Source organism: Spermophilus citellus (assembly GCF_964194105.1).
Source record: "Spermophilus citellus genome assembly, chromosome: 7".
Classification (NCBI taxonomy): domain Eukaryota; kingdom Metazoa; phylum Chordata; class Mammalia; order Rodentia; family Sciuridae; genus Spermophilus; species Spermophilus citellus.
Window position 1 is genome coordinate 25,130,421 of NC_138188.1, and position 15,622 is coordinate 25,146,042.

The following is a 15,622-nucleotide window of genomic DNA, read 5'->3' on the forward strand; positions in this document are numbered from 1 at the left end:
GTTGCCTGGCCAACAAGCTCCAAGTCGGTGTGGGGGGTTGGGGGAGACGCCACCCGCTACCCTGCAAGCGTCATGTGAGGGGGCGGGGTGAGGGTTCCCTCTGCGGGCTTCGCCAATCATCAGCTGGATTGTGTGGGGCGAAGGGTCTTCATTGGATGTCAGCAGCTGGGCGGCCCTGGCCTCTGCTACCTGTAGCTAAGTGCTCAGTTGATCCGCAACGCGGCGCGCTGGGAGAGCTCGTTCTCGCGAGAGTGCAGCTCCCTTCTTGGCGGTGACAGCCAAGGCTGCCAGAAGGCCGACATGGACGCCCTCAGTGACTACGTTTGGCCGCGGGCAACCTCCGAGCTCATACTTCTCCCAGTCACGGGACTGGAGTGCGTGGGGGACCGGCTGTTGGCGGGTGAGGCTTGGTTCGAGGCGGGCTAAGAAACTGAGAGCCTGCTTGGGCGGGGCCACAGGGACAAAGGGATGCCCAGAGGTGGACTGGTGGCCAGATGAGGCCGGCTGGAAGATTGGAACTGAGACCATTAGATGGCGGGAACGAGGGCCAACTAAGGAGGGCTGGGCCCGAGAGACCGAAAGTTGATGTGGTTGTTACATCCCCACGTTGCAGCCAACGTGGAAAGAAAGGGTGGGCAGAGACGCGGGAAGGTGCAGAGAACACAGTCGTTCGAAGTTGGGGGAATAGGGTGCATGTCCCGAAGAGCTGGGCGGATGTTTGGCCTCTCCTGAGGACGCCCTAGTAAATCGGTAGGTCAAGAATTTGGCGCCCCAGGGGGGGGCGTGGCAGGGGTGTGGCCTCTCGTGGGCTGGTGAGGCTCTTCTCCAGAAGGTAAAGGGTTGATGTAGGTCTTCTGAAGAGGGTGGGGTCGCGAAAGATTGCGCGTGAGACCTCTTAATGGAGCAGTGCCCAGAGAGACCAGAGATGAGGCTCCCACTAAGATGGTTGGGGTACCTGAAGACTGGTGGGGAAGCATATGCCTCGGTACATATCAGCAAAGGCTTGGGACCCGAGGTCTCAGTCTTAGGCTTGACATGAAACCGCTAGGGACTGAAGATGGTGCTGTGAGCTTTGTAAGGGTTCCTAGGCTGGGGGCACTGGCCATCAGGCCTCAGTGTGCTACCACCTAAAAGGATCAAGTGTATGAATGTGCATGTGGCGGGGTGGGATAGTATAGGTTTCTTGGCTTTTAGTTACTGGGAATTCCCCACATGGTTCGTGCATGCTAGGCAAGGGCTCTACCACTGAGCCACATCCCCAGCCCAAAAGTTTTAAAGAGAAAACATAATTTTAAAGGGAAAATATAATTGGTTTTTTAATTTTAAAGGTCAGGGATAGTAGGTCTTGGATGTAGCTCACTGATAGAATGCTTGCCTGCTATGCGCAAGGCTTTGGATTCTATCCCCAGGGAGGAAAAATGAAAGAAAAGAAAAAAGTCAGGGGTAGTTACTGGCATGACTGACTCCAGATTATTGAGTCAACAGGATTCTACATTTCCCAGATCTTGGCTTCTGGCTCCATTCTCATCAGGCAACATTAAGGGTTTTAAGCAGGAGAAGGACTTGGGAAATAAAGGTTAGGAAGCACTTCAAGTGAATTCACCTATTCATATGGGTTATCTGTTTGTTTGTTTATTTTGAAGTCTGGGGATTGAACCTAGGGATGCTCTATGAGCTACATCCAGCCATTTTTATTTTTTATTTTGAGACAGGATCTTGCTAAGTTTTCCAGACTAGTCTCAAACTTGTGATACTCTTGCCTCAGTTGTGAGAGTAACTGGGACTATAGACATGTGCCACTGTGTCTTGTTTAAAGGGCAGTTGCCTGGGTGCCTCTTAGTCAAGACATGACAAGCAGGATACCACTATACTTAGGAGGTTGACCCCAAGATACTTTTATAATTTTTTTTCCTTTTGATACTGGGATTAAACCCAGGGGTGCTTTACCACTGTGCCACATCCCCAACCCTTTGTGACAGGGTCTTGCTAAGTTGATTAGGGTCTCACCAAGTTGCTGATCTTGGCGATTCTCCTGCTTCATCTGTGTCACTGGTATTACAGGCATCTGCCACTGCTGTCTGGTCTTTTTTTTTTTTTTTTTTTTTCCTTTTAAGATGGGGTCTTGTGGGCTGGGGTTGTAGCTTAGTGGTAGAGGCACTGGACTCAATCCTCAGCACCACATAAAAATAAATAAATAAAATAAATGTATTGTGTCCAACTACAACTAAAAATATATATATTTAAAAATACCAAAAAAAAAAAAAAAAGGTATTGTGTCCATCTACAACTAAAAATAAATTTTTAAAAAAGAAGGGGTCTTGCTATGTTGACTAGGCAGGGCTGAAAGTCCTCGGCTCAAGTGATCATCCCAGTTCAGCCTCCCAAGTAGGTGGGATGATAGGCAGGGGGTTGCTAGGTTGCCAGAATACTCTTCAACATCCCACACCCTTCCTTCTTTCCTTTTTCAGTGTTATTGAGGATTGAACCCAGACCCATATGCTAAGTACATGCTGTATTATAGAACACATCCCAGTCCTTATCTACAGCTTAAATTCCATCCATGTACACCTATAATCTGAAGTTAGCCTTGTTCTCTCATGAAAGAATTCTAGGTCTAAATACACAAGTGCTTACAAATAGAAATATTCCTGCCACTTCCAGCGGTCCTCCAGCTGGGTGGTCCAGCTCTGCAGGAGAACACCAGCCACTTGGGTGCCCAAGACTGTACCACACTTTCCAAGCCAATCTAGATGACTTTTATTTCATGTGGTACCTGTCTATTTCTCTGCTTTTATGATCATCATGTTCATGACCCCCTCAGTTGCATCCTCTCTAGCCTTTTCTTGAGCCCTTCATTTCTTGCCACGTTACCCAAAGCTCTTGTACACTTTAGGGCCTGTTGTATTCTCTGCCAATTTCTTCCTTCCTGTAGCTGACAGTTTTTTATCTTTGAATCCTCACCCTAAATGTTGTAGCTTCATGTTGGCCTTCCATGACTTTTATCTAGTCTTTTAAGATTGAACAAGGTTTCTCAGTATTGCCACTATTGACATTTGAGATCAGATAATTTGTAGCATGTTTGGCAGCATCTCTGGTCCTAGTTGCCTACAGTACAACCCCTAGTTATAACAAAAAAGTCTCTAGACATTGCCAAATGTCTCCTGGGGGAATCTTGCTGAGAATCACTGGATTACACACACACACACGCCCATGTGTATCTCTCTATATATATTTTTTTAAAGAGAGAGAGAGAGAGAATTTTTTAATATTTTTTAGTTTTCGGCGGACACAACATTTTTGTTTTGTATGTGGTGCTGAGGATCAAACCTGGGCCGCACACATGCCAGGCGAGCGCGTTACTGCTTGAGCCACATCCCCAGTCCAACCATGTGTATATCTCAAATATATAAAATGCAGGGGTTGCCTTTTGCATGTCTAAGCACATGCTCTACCACTGAATTACACCCCTATTTCCGTATTTATTTATTTATGCAGTACTAGGGATTAAACATTGGGCTTCCCACATACTAGACAACTGCTGTACCACTGAGGAAAATCCCTAGCCCTTTTTTTTGAAAATTTTAAGACAGGGTGTTGCTCTTAGAAGAAGAAAGAAAGAACACCCCTGCATTCAATCCCCAATACCAAAAAAAAAAAAAAAAAAAGGAAGGGAAGGAAGAGAGAAACAAATTGAACACATTGCAACAGAAGCCAGAAGAGATTTTTGCTTTTTGTTGTGTTCCTGGTATGTGCCAAACCCTGTGTAGGCTCTTGATGACAATACAACTATGCCTTCTAAGGGCTCTTTGTGTTGCTACTGTGCCAGAGCTCTTTAAGCCTAAGTCTCCATACACAGAGGGGCCTTTCACAGCTGAGCAGTGGTAGGGCAAGAACTCAAGCCCACACTTCTGCCACCAAAGTATGGGCTACTGCCTGGTGTGGAAGTGTGCACCTCTAATCCCAGCAACTTGGGAGGCTGAGGCAGGAGTATTGCAAGTTTGAGGTCATCCTGGGTAACTTAGCAAGACCCTAAAAACAGGGTCGGGGTGTAGCTCAGTAAAATGTTTGCCCAACATGTGCAAGGCTCTGGGTTCAATCCCCAATACTACACACATACATACATATACACATATAAAATGTGTGGGCTGCCTCTGCTACTTCCCTTCATTGATACTGAATATGCTCATATATTCTGCAGTCCAGGGAATAGGTTGCTATGGCCCCAATACAGGAAAGTTTGCCTTACTGGGCATAGCCGTGCTCCTAATGGAAGGGGAATCAGGAAGAATGAATGTAGAAATAGAGGAAGCTGAGGATTCAGGAACTAAAACTGAGGGAGGGAGTTCCCATCTGAATGTAAGAGGGAGGGGGACTGTGAGTTTGAGGATTTCATGGTGATTAATGAGGAGAGCAGAAAGTTGCAATGGGAGAGAGCTAAAGATGAAACCAAGGATGTTTGAAGGTTCAAGCTAGAGGATTTTGTGACCTGATTCATTCATAGGCTACATGCTGAAGTCTCCTTGCCCCCATCTCCTCTCCATGGGTCATCAGAGTTAGGAGAGTGATTCTGATATGGCTCTTTGCCTCTGTCTAGGTGAGGGACCTGATGTCCTGGTGTACAGCTTGGACTTGGGCGGGCATCTGCGGATGATGAAGCGAGTGCAGAACCTGCTTGGCCACTACCTTATCCATGGTTTCCGAGTGCGGCCAGAGCCCAATGGAGATGATTCGGAGGCCATGGTAGCTGTGTTTGGGAGCAAGGGACTCCGAATTGTGAAAATTAGCTGGGGCCAGAGCCGCTTCCGGGAGCTCTGGCGCTCTGGCCTATGGAATATGTCCGACTGGATCTGGGATGTACGCTGGCTTGAGGGCAATGTTGCCTTGGCCCTGGGCCACAACTCAGTGGTGCTATATGACCCTGTGATAGGATGCATGCTACAGGATGTACCCTGCACAGACAGGTGTACCCTCTCCTCAGCATGCTTGATTGGAGACACCTGGAAGGAGTTGACCATTGTGGCAGGTGCTGTCTCCAATGAGCTTCTAGTCTGGTACCCAGCAGCTGCCTTAGTAGACAACAAGCCAGTGGCACCTGACCGACGAGTCAGTGGCCATGTGGGTGTCATCTTCAGCATGTCATACCTGGAAAGCAAGGGCTTGCTGGCAACAGCTTCAGAAGACCGAAGTGTCCGTATCTGGAAGGTGGGCGACCTGCGGGTACCTGGGGGTCGGGTGCAGAATATTGGTCACTGCTTTGGGCACAGTGCCCGTGTGTGGCAAGTCAAGCTCCTAGAGAATTACCTTATCAGTGCAGGAGAGGACTGTGTCTGCTTGGTGTGGAGCCATGAAGGTGAAATCCTCCAAGCCTTTAGGGGCCACCAGGGCCGTGGGATCCGGGCCATCGCTGCTCATGAAAGGCAGGCATGGGTGATCACTGGGGGTGATGACTCAGGCATTCGGCTATGGCACCTGGTAGGGCGTGGCTACCCAGGCTTGGGGGTCTCAGCTCTCTGTTTCAAGTCTCCTAGCCGGCCAGGTACCCTCAAAGCAGTGACACTGGCTGGATCTTGGCGACTACTGGCAGTGACTGATACAGGAGCCCTTTATCTCTATGACCTTGAGGTCAAGTGTTGGGAGCAGCTGCTAGAAGACAAGCACTTCCAGTCTTATTGTCTGCTGGAGGCAGCTCCTGGTCCCGAGGGCTTCGGACTGTGTGCCATGGCCAATGGTGAGGGTTGTGTCAAGGTTGTCCCCATCAACACTCCAGCTGCTGCTGTAGACCAAGCCCTGTTCCATGGGAAGGTTCATAGCCTGAGCTGGGCCCTGCGTGGCTATGAGGAGCTCCTATTGCTGGCATCAGGCCCTGGTGGGGTTGTGGCTTGCTTGGAAATCTCCGCTGCACCCTCTGGCAAGGCCATCTTTGTCAAGGAGCGTTGCCAGTATCTGCTGCCCCCAAGCAAGCAGAGATGGCACACATGCAGTGCCTTCCTGCCTCCAGGTGACTTTTTGGTATGTGGTGACCGCCGCGGCTCTGTGCTGCTATTCCCATCCAGACCAGGTCTGCTTAAGGACTCTGGGGTTAGAGGCAAGGCTATTGCTGAAGGACCTGTAGCAGGTAGTGGCAGCGGGAATGCTGTGGCCGGGTGGGGCCCTGTATCTACCCTCCATTCTCTGCATGGGAAGCAGGGTGTGACCTCAGTCACCTGCCATGGTGGCTATGTGTACACCACAGGGCGTGATGGCACCTACTACCAGCTCTTTGTGCAAGGTGGCCAGCTTCAGCCAGTCCTGCGCCAGAAGTCCTGTCGAGGCATGAACTGGGTGGCTGGGCTTCGCATGGTGCCTGATGGGAGCATGGTCATCCTGGGCTTCCATGCCAATGAATTTGTGGTGTGGAGCCCCCGGTCACATGAGAAGCTGCACATCATCAACTGTGGTGGAGGACACCGCTCCTGGGCCTTCTCAGATACTGAAGCAGCCATGGCCTTTGCCTACCTTAAGGATGGAGACGTCATGCTATACCGGGCTCTAGGTGGCTGCACCCGGCCACATGTAATTCTTCGGGAAGGTCTACATGGTCGTGAGATCACTTGTGTAAAGCGCGTGGGCACCATCACCCTGGGGCCTGAATTTGAGGTACCCAGCCTTGAGCAGCCTGATTACCTAGAGCCTGGAAGTGAGGGCCCTGGTCTGACAGATATTGTGATTACGTGCAGTGAGGACACTACTGTCTGTGTCCTGGCACTCCCCACAGCCACAGGTTCAGCCCATGCACTCACAGCTATATGTAACCATATCTCCTCGGTGCGTGCTGTTGCGGTGTGGGGCACTGGCACCCCAGGTGGTCCTCAGGATCCTCGACCAGGTCTGACAGCTCATGTAGTGTCAGCAGGGGGTCGAGCTGAGATGCACTGCTTCAGCATCATGGTCACTCCTGACCCCAGCACCCCAAGCCGCCTTGCCTGCCACGTTATGCACCTTTCATCTCACCGGCTGGATGAGTACTGGGACCGGCAGCGCAATCGGCATCGGATGGTCAAGGTGGATCCTGAGACCCGGTAATGTGCACTTTCAGGCAGGGGAATAGGGTGGAAATACGAAGGGCAAGTCCTGGGTGGTGTCCCCAGGCTTTCAGACTCCATCTGACAGCTATATTGTCTCTACTGTAGGTACATGTCCCTTGCTGTTTGTGAACTTGACCGGGCTGGACTTGGCCCCATTGTGGCTGCAGCCTGTAGTGATGGGGCAGTGAGGTGAGAGCATGGGGCCCAGTAGGTGGGGTGACAGGGTATAAGGTTGTCTGACATAGCTTCTGAGCTGGGCCACCTCCTGGCCCCCAGGCTCTTTCTTTTGCAGGACTCTGGGAGAATTCTACAGCTCCTTGCCGAAACTTTCCACCATAAGCGGTGTGTCCTTAAAGTCTACTCATTTACCCATGAGGCACCCAACCAGCGGCGGTAAGGGGCTGAATGACAGTCCTGCATGGGTTAGGTGGGGAGTTCCTGCTTCTCTCTCCATTCCTCACTGACCTGGCTGCCCTTTCCTGGCTCCTAGGAGGCTGCTTCTTTGCAGTGCAGCTACTGATGGCAGCCTAGCCTTCTGGGATCTCACCACGGTGTTGGACCGTGGATCCATGGTCCTGGAACCTGCAGGACACCCTGGGCTTCCTTACCGTGAGTAGTTAATGTGTAGCCGTGACTGTCCCTTCCCACCTCTCACTTTGCCCTTACATACAAGGCAGGCAGGGCCCTAAAATCCAACCTTTTATTTCAGAGCTGGGTACTCCCTGCCTGACCCTCCAGGCTCATAGCTGTGGTGTCAATAGTCTGCACACCTTACCAACATGTGAGGGCCACCATCTTGTGGCCAGTGGCAGTGAGGATGGCTCCTTGCATCTCTTCAAGCTTGCTGTGGAGATACCAGAGCTGGAAGATGCTGTGGGGGAGGCTGAGCTGGTGCCCCAGCTGCGTGTGCTTGAAGAATACTCTGTCCCCTGTGCACATGCTGCCCATGTGACAGGCCTCAAGATCCTAAGCACAAGCCTCATGGTCTCAGCCTCCATTGACCAACGGCTAACTTTCTGGCGTCTGGGGCATGGTGAGCCCATTTTCATGAACAGCACTGTATACCATGTGCCAGATGTGGCTGATATGGATTGCTGGCCCGTGAGCCCCGAATTTGGCCATCGCTGTGCTCTTGGGGGCCAGGGGCTTGAGGTTTACAACTGGTATGACTGAGGTGTCCCACAGTGGCTGGTGTGCTGGGCAAGGGGTCTGCTCACAGATAGTGGAGCAGGAGTCAACTGTCTGTGCTCATGCCCAGTGTGCCTTGAGGAGGGGAGGAGGTGGAGGCTGTGGGTTCCTGACTCCACAGCAGGAGCTAGAGGTGAGTAGAGTACTGCCTAGGTGGACCAAGAATATGCCCAACTCCCCATAGTAGACATAACCTTGTAACAGAAGCAATTTATTTTGGCTTTAAGCTCCTGAAGTCTGTGGAGTTTGGCATTTTTCTTCCAGTTGATAATTTTACAAACATTCCCGTATACTTGGCCCTCTGTGGCTTTAGATGTGGTTCAATGGAGGGATGCCCAGCATAGCCAGGCCAGTATGGAGTATCTCACGCACGGCTTTCAGAAGCTGCAAGCGGGCAAACATCTGGCCAAAGAGGTGTGGCCGAGGCTCCTGGAGGAGAAGGGACCTGCTGGTCTCATTTTTTGCTTCCCTTGCCTTTACTCTGAACTCCTCTGCCCTTCCCACATATTCCCTTTTGCTGTGTACTCACTCCTAGGACATGTATCCGGTTATAGTATGAGCTGAAATCCATGCTGAGCTGTATCAGGAATTTGCATACCTAGAGACAGAGATAGTTACTGGCCCATGTCTTTTTGTGCCCCATCTTAGAATAAAGAATAGAGTGTGACATGTCTGGTCTGGTCTTCTGTGCCTCACCATCTCTGTGTGAGCAGTGACACGGAGCCCCGGGGATACACAGGTCAGGACTGCAGTCTGACTCAACAGATCCGAGAAGGGAAGGACACTGTTGAAGAGCAGCAACCACTCGCCCTGTGGGGTAGAAGGGTGCTGGGAGGCAAAGTCCAAGGGTACTGCTTGTGTCAGATACTCAAGAAGGGCACTCACCTCATCTTGTAGCAGCGAGAAGTCCAGACTGCTCACAGGTGGGAACGTGGGGTACAGACCTTGTTCCATACAGCGTTTGTAACCCTCAAAGAGTGTGGCAAGACGGGCACAATTATACATGACAAAGGTGCCACTCTTTGTGCCCTTTGTGGAGATGCTACTGTCAGTCAGGGCCAGATGGATCTAGAGAATGAAGACACAGTTTCAGAGAGTAGACATCAAGCTTTAGTCCTATGAGGTGTCCAGACTCACCTGACTCTGTGGGGCTGTGCTTAGCATCTCAAACTTGATGGTAGCCACAGAGAGAACCCCAAAGATCTCTATCCAGGCTGGGTCTGGGGGAATATAAGTTAGTATTTCAGTCTCTGCAAATGGAACGGGTACAAATGACCTGGCCTTACTCCAGGGCACAGCTAGGGTTTCCCAGGTGCACCTTGTGCCAGACTACCACCGTGCTTCAGAGCTGAGGCCTTGCACACCTGGGTATGTCGGGACCTGCATGTTGAAAGAAGAGAGCCAATAGGCACAGTCCTAATAAAAATCTCTACCTCCCAATCTCAATCTCCCTGCCTTGGGTTGGCCTTCCTTCCAGCTTCACTTACTCATAGTATTCAGGGGCAGTCATCAAAGTTCCAGGTGCACCAGCTACTTTTACTGGGCCACAGACTAGGTGCTTCTGTAGAAAACATCAGGGGTTCAGCCCAATTGGCACTGCATTCCAGCCATTAGTTCATTAAGGAACCCAAATCTGGTGCCTCTACTCCATCCTCCCTCCAACCTGTATTCACCAAGCACAGTGCCTTCTTTTCAAGCCCAGTTCCTCAAGACATGGTGCAATTTATTTTTTTATTCAATGTTCCTAGGATGTGCCTTCAGATTTTACCTTCTCCAGGGCTTCTGCAACTGTTGCATATGCCTGTTCATTCAGTCTCCCGCAAGCTTAAGCTCAAGTCTCAGTTTCTTGATCTACCAGCTAATGAGCCTCTTTCAGTTTGGGGGAGTTTATTATCACTAACCTACCTGTCTGAGTGGAGCCTGGTCATCCAACTTCCACCAAAGTAGGTCCAACTTTTGTTGTTGGAACTCCTCCTCACAGCTCACCACATGTACAACTATGCAGCTGTCTACACCAGCATCTGGAGCCACCGTCTTATAAAGAGAAACGACAGTTACTGCAAAAATGCAGGATATTTGGTTTACCAGAGGCTTATGGAACTGGAAGTTACTAACCAGGCTTTGGTAGTTGTCTTCTGGCCAATGCTGCACAGCTTCCTGCAGCTCAGCCAGCACAGAGAGCAGGTCCTCAGTCACTGCAAACAGAACAATAAAACAGGTACTGAGACTGACAGAGATACTTCCTCCTTTCTGATTCTGCTAGGCTCCAGGTCCTACCAAGACAGTTGTCCACACTGGGGTCATAGCCAGCCCTGTGGCCCTGTTCTTCCACCAGATCCTTCAGGCATAGTCTTCCCAAGACGCCAGGGGGCAGTGTCTCCCCATCATGCAGAGAGGTTAGCTCTGCTAGCACACGGCTCTTCAGGGTTTCAGTAGACGCTCTTGCCGAGGCAGTGGGCCAGTCAACCCTCAGTTTCTGCAGGAAAGTTGGCATGTGCGGGTCCCGCACAGCGGGCACTAGGTGCACACACATCCTGCAAAGCGAGGGTGGTCACGTGAGCCTGGGCACCGAGTCCCAGATCGCTTCCCACTCTCCGAGGCTATCCCCAAAGATCCCGCCTTTCTCCATTCTAGCCTCAAGTCTGCACTTACCCTTGAGTACGCAGAGTTCGCGCCAGGTGATCCGCCACAAGTACTGCACGCAGCTGGCTCAGGCGGAGTGCGTCAGGGCTGCAGCGCAAAGCCGGGCAGTGCAGAACTACTCGCGGTCCGGGCGAGGCAGGTCTGGTGGGCGTGGCATAGGAGGCAACTGAGCCCAGGACACGCTGAAAGACTGCAGGTCGCTGCAACTGGAGCGCCAAACCCGCTGGTGTCGGCGCGCAGCGCAGCACCGGGGCCACACCGGGACCCTGCAGACTAGCGACCGCATGGAACACATGCTCCGGCACCTACGAGCAGACAGGCGTGTGAGCAGGCCGCAACTTCCCCGAAACCCTCGACCTTACATCCCCGCCGGGCTCCCGCACACCTGCTCGTCCCCGAAGCGCGCCCGTAGAGCTTGTCTCGGTGCCAGGAAGTCTCGGACACGCAGGTGCCGGGCACGGGTCTCCTTAAACCACACCGGACCCCCAGGTCCTAAGGCAGCGTTAAGGGCCCCCAGCGTCTCCCCGACCCCAAGTCGCCCAGTCGCCATGGCGACCGGAAGTAAAATATTCGGAGGTGGAACTTCCGGGTGAGCCCGGAACCGCTCCGGGAGGATCTGGTGGAGGTCTGGTTAAGTGGACAGGTGCGCTCTCAAGTGAGCCGAGTCAGCCGCATTCGACCTACCTACCCAGTGTTCCCTCCGTGTGGCCCTCCTGCACTTCTGGGCCCCGAGAGTGCCTAGGGTTCTTTATTGTTGCTCTGCATTAGCAATCAGTAAAAGAATTCTTGTGAGGGGTGGGGGCGCAGACAAGAAATCTTGTCATCAGTCTCAAAAGTGTGTTCGTGTTCATTTTAAATAATGTTTCATTTCCCCCATTTTAAACGTGATGAAAATGTCAGAAGTACCAAAGGAGTTGTCATTGGAATGCGGCTGTAACATTAAACACTTTCACGACCTACTTTTAAAAACCTTATTTTTAAAAGAACTGTGTTCTATGGTTTCAGGTTATTGGCAAGCCTTCTCTTGAGATTCAAGTAGTCTTTACTCCCAATAAATGCCCAATCTGATAGAATTGCCCGTTTCCTTCTCTTGACACCTGAGGAATTAGAACCATCATGGACCATGCTCGGATTCACGATACCAGCGGCTCGGGAGGCTGAGACAGGAGAATCAGGAGTTCAAAGCCAGCCTCGGCAATGGCGAGGCCCTAAGCAACTCAGTGAGACCCTGTCTCTAAATGAAATATGAAATAGGGCTGGGGATGTGGTTCAGTGGACAAGTGCCCCTGAATACAGTCCCCAATATCCTCTCCACAAAAAAAAAAAAAAAAAAAGAACCATCATGGTTTCCAGAATTACCAGTTCCTTTAACCTGGTGTACTTCACTAGAGACCCTTTAATACTTAGAGTAAGCACTAAAATAATACACAAATAAACAATGTGACCATGAGAAGACTCAACAAGTCATAGGAGTATCCTGCTTTTATACCAGCAGGAAAGCTCTTTTTCTGTATACCAAAAGGGTTCCAAATGTTTTCATTTTAATGTAACTTAAGCCTGTGCTGCCCTTCTAATAGCGATTGAACCTAACTCATGATCTCTGGAATAGGGGACAGTGCCCAGAGGTTGGACAAAGAGGGAATTCTAAGGAGAGGGAAAGGTTAGCAAGGTCCCTTTCTGGGCTAGGGTTATGAGGCCCTGTTGGAAGGCTCCGAAAGAGCACTGGGCGGACACGACATTCCCGATGGCTTCTTGGGTGCCCACTCAACGGGAGTGATCGTGTCATTCCAAAGCACTTTCCATGCCACAGGCGAAAGACCTGGAGACAGCTGCTAGCAGGGGCCCACCGGCAAGCTGGGGACCTCAGCTACTCTCAGTCCAAGAAGACGGTTGGGGTGGTTTTTCCCCAGGAAGTGAAGGGCTATCTTTAGCAAGCCGTGGGCTGGGGCGGCCTGTGGGACTCACCGCCATTGCAACCCTACCCGATGGACCCAGGTCCTCCCTCACCAAAGCTCTCATGGAGTTCCAGTGAGGGACACCAGCCCCAGCTCTTCGATGTCTACGCTTTCCATCTGCAGCCTGAGGGCGCACCTGAGAGAGGGACGGAGACCAGAGTGGCCCAGTACAGTCAGTGTGCCTGGGGGTCAGGGGCCACTCCATCTGGGCTAGGGCGCTGCTCAGGCAGAAGAGCAGGGAACGAAATCCAAGCGCAGCTGGAATGCTCTGGAGACAACAGCTGCTTTTGGGATTCCGTTGCCCGCTGTCCAGCCGTTGGAGGGGGGCTCCTGCCCCCAGGTCACTCGCACTGGGATCAGCTCAAAACCCACACCCATCCCCAGTCCCAGGGTGTGGACTAGGCAGAAGTAGGTGGTGTAATCGAGTCTAGTGAGAATGAGGCGCTCACCTGGGCCCCAGAACAATAGGAGGGAAGGTGGGCGCCTCCCCTGGGACCAGGTCCCGATCCGGATTAGATCCGCAGGGCAGGATTAGCCCTGTGGGTCCCACGAAGCTGGAGCCACTGGTGCGGTGACGGTGGTGGGGCGAGCTTCGGAATCTGCCAAGAGGAAAGCGCGCCCGTGGGGGCCGGAGAGGAAGTCAACGCGCGCGCCCACTTCGGGGACACCCCCGCGCTCGGGGGCCTTTGTCCGCTGACGCTGCCAGCGTCCAGACAGCCAGGGGCCGAATGGGCCCACACAGTAGTCACAGGACAACTGGAAGGCCGTTGGGACTGGCCCTGGCAAATCCAACCCCAGGCCAGACTGCGCTGAACCTCCTGCCCACCCGACCCCGCGGGTAGCAAACGCGACGATGTCTCGCTGAGGCCACCACAGAGCCAACGCGCGGAGATGTCCGAACCCCGCGCGGGCGTTCGAGAGTCTTGCGCCAGTAGGCCCTTTACTTGGCTGAGAACAGGGGCAGGGAAACCCGGAACGCGCGAGAAGAGTGAAGGAGGACGGGATGATGTTCCAGGTGCTGTGTAGTTCACGTCTGGTCCGGTTCGGCCCAGTTAGTCCCACCTGAACAGCTACATTAGTCGTGCCGTGGCGTGCCCTTCCGCTGGCTCTGGCTGTCCTCAGGCTTGAAGCCATTTTAAGGCGAAACCACCTGGCCACGCCCCCTCGCGCTCCCGAGAAGCCAATCCACGCGCGGCCACGCCTTCTGCAGCGCGCGGCAGTGCAGCCAACGGTCGCGCGAATGACGGTTGGTGAGGGCCGTGATTCCGAAACTAGCTAGGGAAACCTTAGCCACCCGTCCCGCCCACGAAGCCCGACACCGAAAAGCCTGGGATTAGGTGCTTGGAGGCTGGCACCACACCCTGGCCAGGTGTGCAGCAGAGGACCAGGTGCTTGGTCGCTCCGCCCCTGGTCCCGGGAGCCCTGCAGAATGCCTGAGAGCCTCGGGGCAGGGCCGAGACTGCGGCCCAGGCAATGCCCGGAGGACGGCGACGGGACCAGGTGTCCACTCCCTAGGGACGATGGGCGGAGAAACGGGGAGGGGCTGGCGGCAGGTGCCGTCACCCGAGCGGCGCCTGGAACGCGAGCTCTTGAGAGTTAAAATTGCCTGCTGTGCCGGCCTAATTGCGCAGTCCCCTCCCGTACGCATGGGGCGCTGTAGCTGCACTAGGTCAGGCTCCGCTACCTTCTCACTATTCCTGCGGAGGACTCGCTACGCTCAGAGCAGCCATGGCCACCGCTCTCTCGCTCCGCTACCTCTACAGAGCGCGACCCGTGCCGCGCTTCCTACATGTTGCGCTGCAGTGGTAAGTCCGGAACCCCCGGCCCCGACCTTCTGCCCCCCACCTCCAAGACCCGCACAGCCCCGGATATGCGCCCGACCTTGCCCCTTCCGCAGGTTTCCACAGCGTGGGCACCGACTGTCGCTAGCTGATGATGAATTGTATCAGCGGACTCACATTTCTCTGCTGCAACGCGAGTTCCCGCACATCATGTACATTGACAGCTACAACAGCCGAGGCTTCACTATCAACGGAAATCGAGTGCTCGGTCCTTGTGCGCTGCTCCCGCACTCGGTGGTACAGTGGAATGTGAGCCCTTCCCCGCAGTGGGCAAACAGGCCAATTTACAGTCCTTCTCCCTGCTTGTGTCCCTGGCAAATTTGGCTTTTCCTTGTTATCCGGTAGTCAGAGTTTGGAGGGCGGCGGCTAGAAGGTAACTTGGGTAGATTTGATTGTCGTATTGAATTGGCCCCCACCCATACAGGTGGGATCCCACCAGAACATCACAGAAGAAAGCTTCTCCCTCTTCTGGTTGCTGGAGCCCAGGATAGGTATGAAGGGAAGACTGAGGTGCTCTGAGCCCGGAAAGGATACCCGATCCTCTCAACAGACCTGATTGTAAAATAGCCATCTCTCACTTCCCTAGAGATTGTTGTGGTGGGCACTGGAAACAGGACTGAGCGGCTACACTCTAAGGTGCTGCAAGCCATTAGGCAGCGGGGCATCGCTCTGGAAGTGCAAGACACAGTAAGTCTTGGAAATGCTGTGGGAGCTCAGGCCTAACCCCAAGGAAACTAACGACTTATCTTTGCAGCCCAGTGCCTGTGCCACCTTCAACTTCCTGTGTCATGAAGGCCGAATGACAGGAGCTGTTCTCATCCCCCCACCCGGAGAGACTTCACTCACATATATGAGCCAAGATGCAGAATGAACAGGAAGTGATCAGCTGTTCAGGAGGGACACTTTATAAAGTGCAGATGTTCCCATTGTT

General features: G+C 52.8%; 3 protein-coding genes and 1 long non-coding RNA gene across 7 annotated transcripts; 2 read left to right on the forward strand and 2 right to left on the reverse strand.

Annotated features, from left to right (window-relative positions):
- The first annotated feature begins 99 nt into the window (after positions 1-99).
- Positions 100-8,287, forward strand: WDR6 (WD repeat domain 6). Its single transcript, XM_081302498.1, has 6 exons — positions 100-400; positions 4,595-7,058; positions 7,170-7,253; positions 7,341-7,457; positions 7,555-7,673; positions 7,774-8,287. The coding sequence occupies exons 1-6, from the start codon at positions 301-303 to the stop codon at positions 8,235-8,237; spliced, it is 3,348 nt and encodes a 1,115-aa protein (XP_081158624.1). The 5' UTR covers positions 100-300; the 3' UTR covers positions 8,238-8,287.
- A 172-nt stretch (positions 8,288-8,459) lies between these two features.
- DALRD3 (DALR anticodon binding domain containing 3) lies at positions 8,460-11,511 on the reverse strand. Of its 4 annotated transcripts, none has more exons than XM_081302528.1 (12): positions 11,281-11,511; positions 10,905-11,200; positions 10,530-10,786; positions 10,368-10,447; positions 10,158-10,286; positions 9,740-9,813; positions 9,571-9,632; positions 9,390-9,472; positions 9,138-9,320; positions 8,949-9,062; positions 8,782-8,850; positions 8,460-8,697 (listed from the first exon to the last, which is right to left on the reverse strand). In XM_081302528.1, the coding sequence occupies exons 1-12, from the start codon at positions 11,443-11,445 to the stop codon at positions 8,617-8,619; spliced, it is 1,593 nt and encodes a 530-aa protein (XP_081158654.1). In that variant the 5' UTR covers positions 11,446-11,511; the 3' UTR covers positions 8,460-8,616. The 4 variants fall into 4 exon arrangements, with proteins under 4 accessions (XP_081158654.1, XP_081158655.1, XP_081158653.1 ...); XM_081302529.1 differs by having other exon boundaries at positions 8,460-8,681; positions 9,138-9,221; positions 11,281-11,509; XM_081302527.1 differs by having other exon boundaries at positions 8,460-8,681; positions 11,281-11,508.
- A 48-nt stretch (positions 11,512-11,559) lies between these two features.
- On the reverse strand, positions 11,560-13,340 carry LOC308653837. Its single transcript, XR_014023122.1, has 3 exons — positions 13,300-13,340; positions 12,903-12,986; positions 11,560-11,654 (listed from the first exon to the last, which is right to left on the reverse strand). It is a non-coding gene; the product is annotated as an uncharacterized lncRNA (long non-coding RNA).
- A 739-nt stretch (positions 13,341-14,079) lies between these two features.
- On the forward strand, positions 14,080-15,622 carry NDUFAF3 (NADH:ubiquinone oxidoreductase complex assembly factor 3). Its single transcript, XM_081302567.1, has 5 exons — positions 14,080-14,655; positions 14,748-14,940; positions 15,116-15,182; positions 15,278-15,378; positions 15,446-15,622. Exons 1-5 carry the CDS (start codon positions 14,579-14,581, stop codon positions 15,560-15,562), a joined length of 555 nt encoding a protein of 184 aa, XP_081158693.1. The 5' UTR covers positions 14,080-14,578; the 3' UTR covers positions 15,563-15,622.

Excerpts from the sequence above, each read along its gene's own strand:
- NDUFAF3 (XM_081302567.1), top strand. The coding sequence starts at position 14,579 with ATGGCCACCGCTCTCTCGCTCCGCTACCTCTACAGAGCGCGACCCGTG. Across the intron at positions 14,941-15,115 it reads ACTCGGTGGTACAGTGGAAT|GTGGGATCCCACCAGAACAT; the intron begins GTGAGCCCTTCC and ends CCACCCATACAG. Across the intron at positions 15,379-15,445 it reads CTCTGGAAGTGCAAGACACA|CCCAGTGCCTGTGCCACCTT; the intron begins GTAAGTCTTGGA and ends TTATCTTTGCAG.
- WDR6 (XM_081302498.1), top strand. The coding sequence starts at position 301 with ATGGACGCCCTCAGTGACTACGTTTGGCCGCGGGCAACCTCCGAGCTC. Across the intron at positions 7,458-7,554 it reads GAGGCACCCAACCAGCGGCG|GAGGCTGCTTCTTTGCAGTG; the intron begins GTAAGGGGCTGA and ends CCTGGCTCCTAG. Across the intron at positions 7,674-7,773 it reads ACACCCTGGGCTTCCTTACC|AGCTGGGTACTCCCTGCCTG; the intron begins GTGAGTAGTTAA and ends CTTTTATTTCAG.
- DALRD3 (XM_081302526.1), bottom strand. The coding sequence starts at position 11,445 with ATGGCGACTGGGCGACTTGGGGTCGGGGAGACGCTGGGGGCCCTTAAC. Across the intron at positions 9,814-10,157 it reads ACCAGGCTCCACTCAGACAG|AAGCACCTAGTCTGTGGCCC; the intron begins GTAGGTTAGTGA and ends TGTTTTCTACAG. Across the intron at positions 8,682-8,781 it reads ACCGGATACATGTCCTAGGA|GAGCCTCGGCCACACCTCTT; the intron begins GTGAGTACACAG and ends CTTCTCCTCCAG.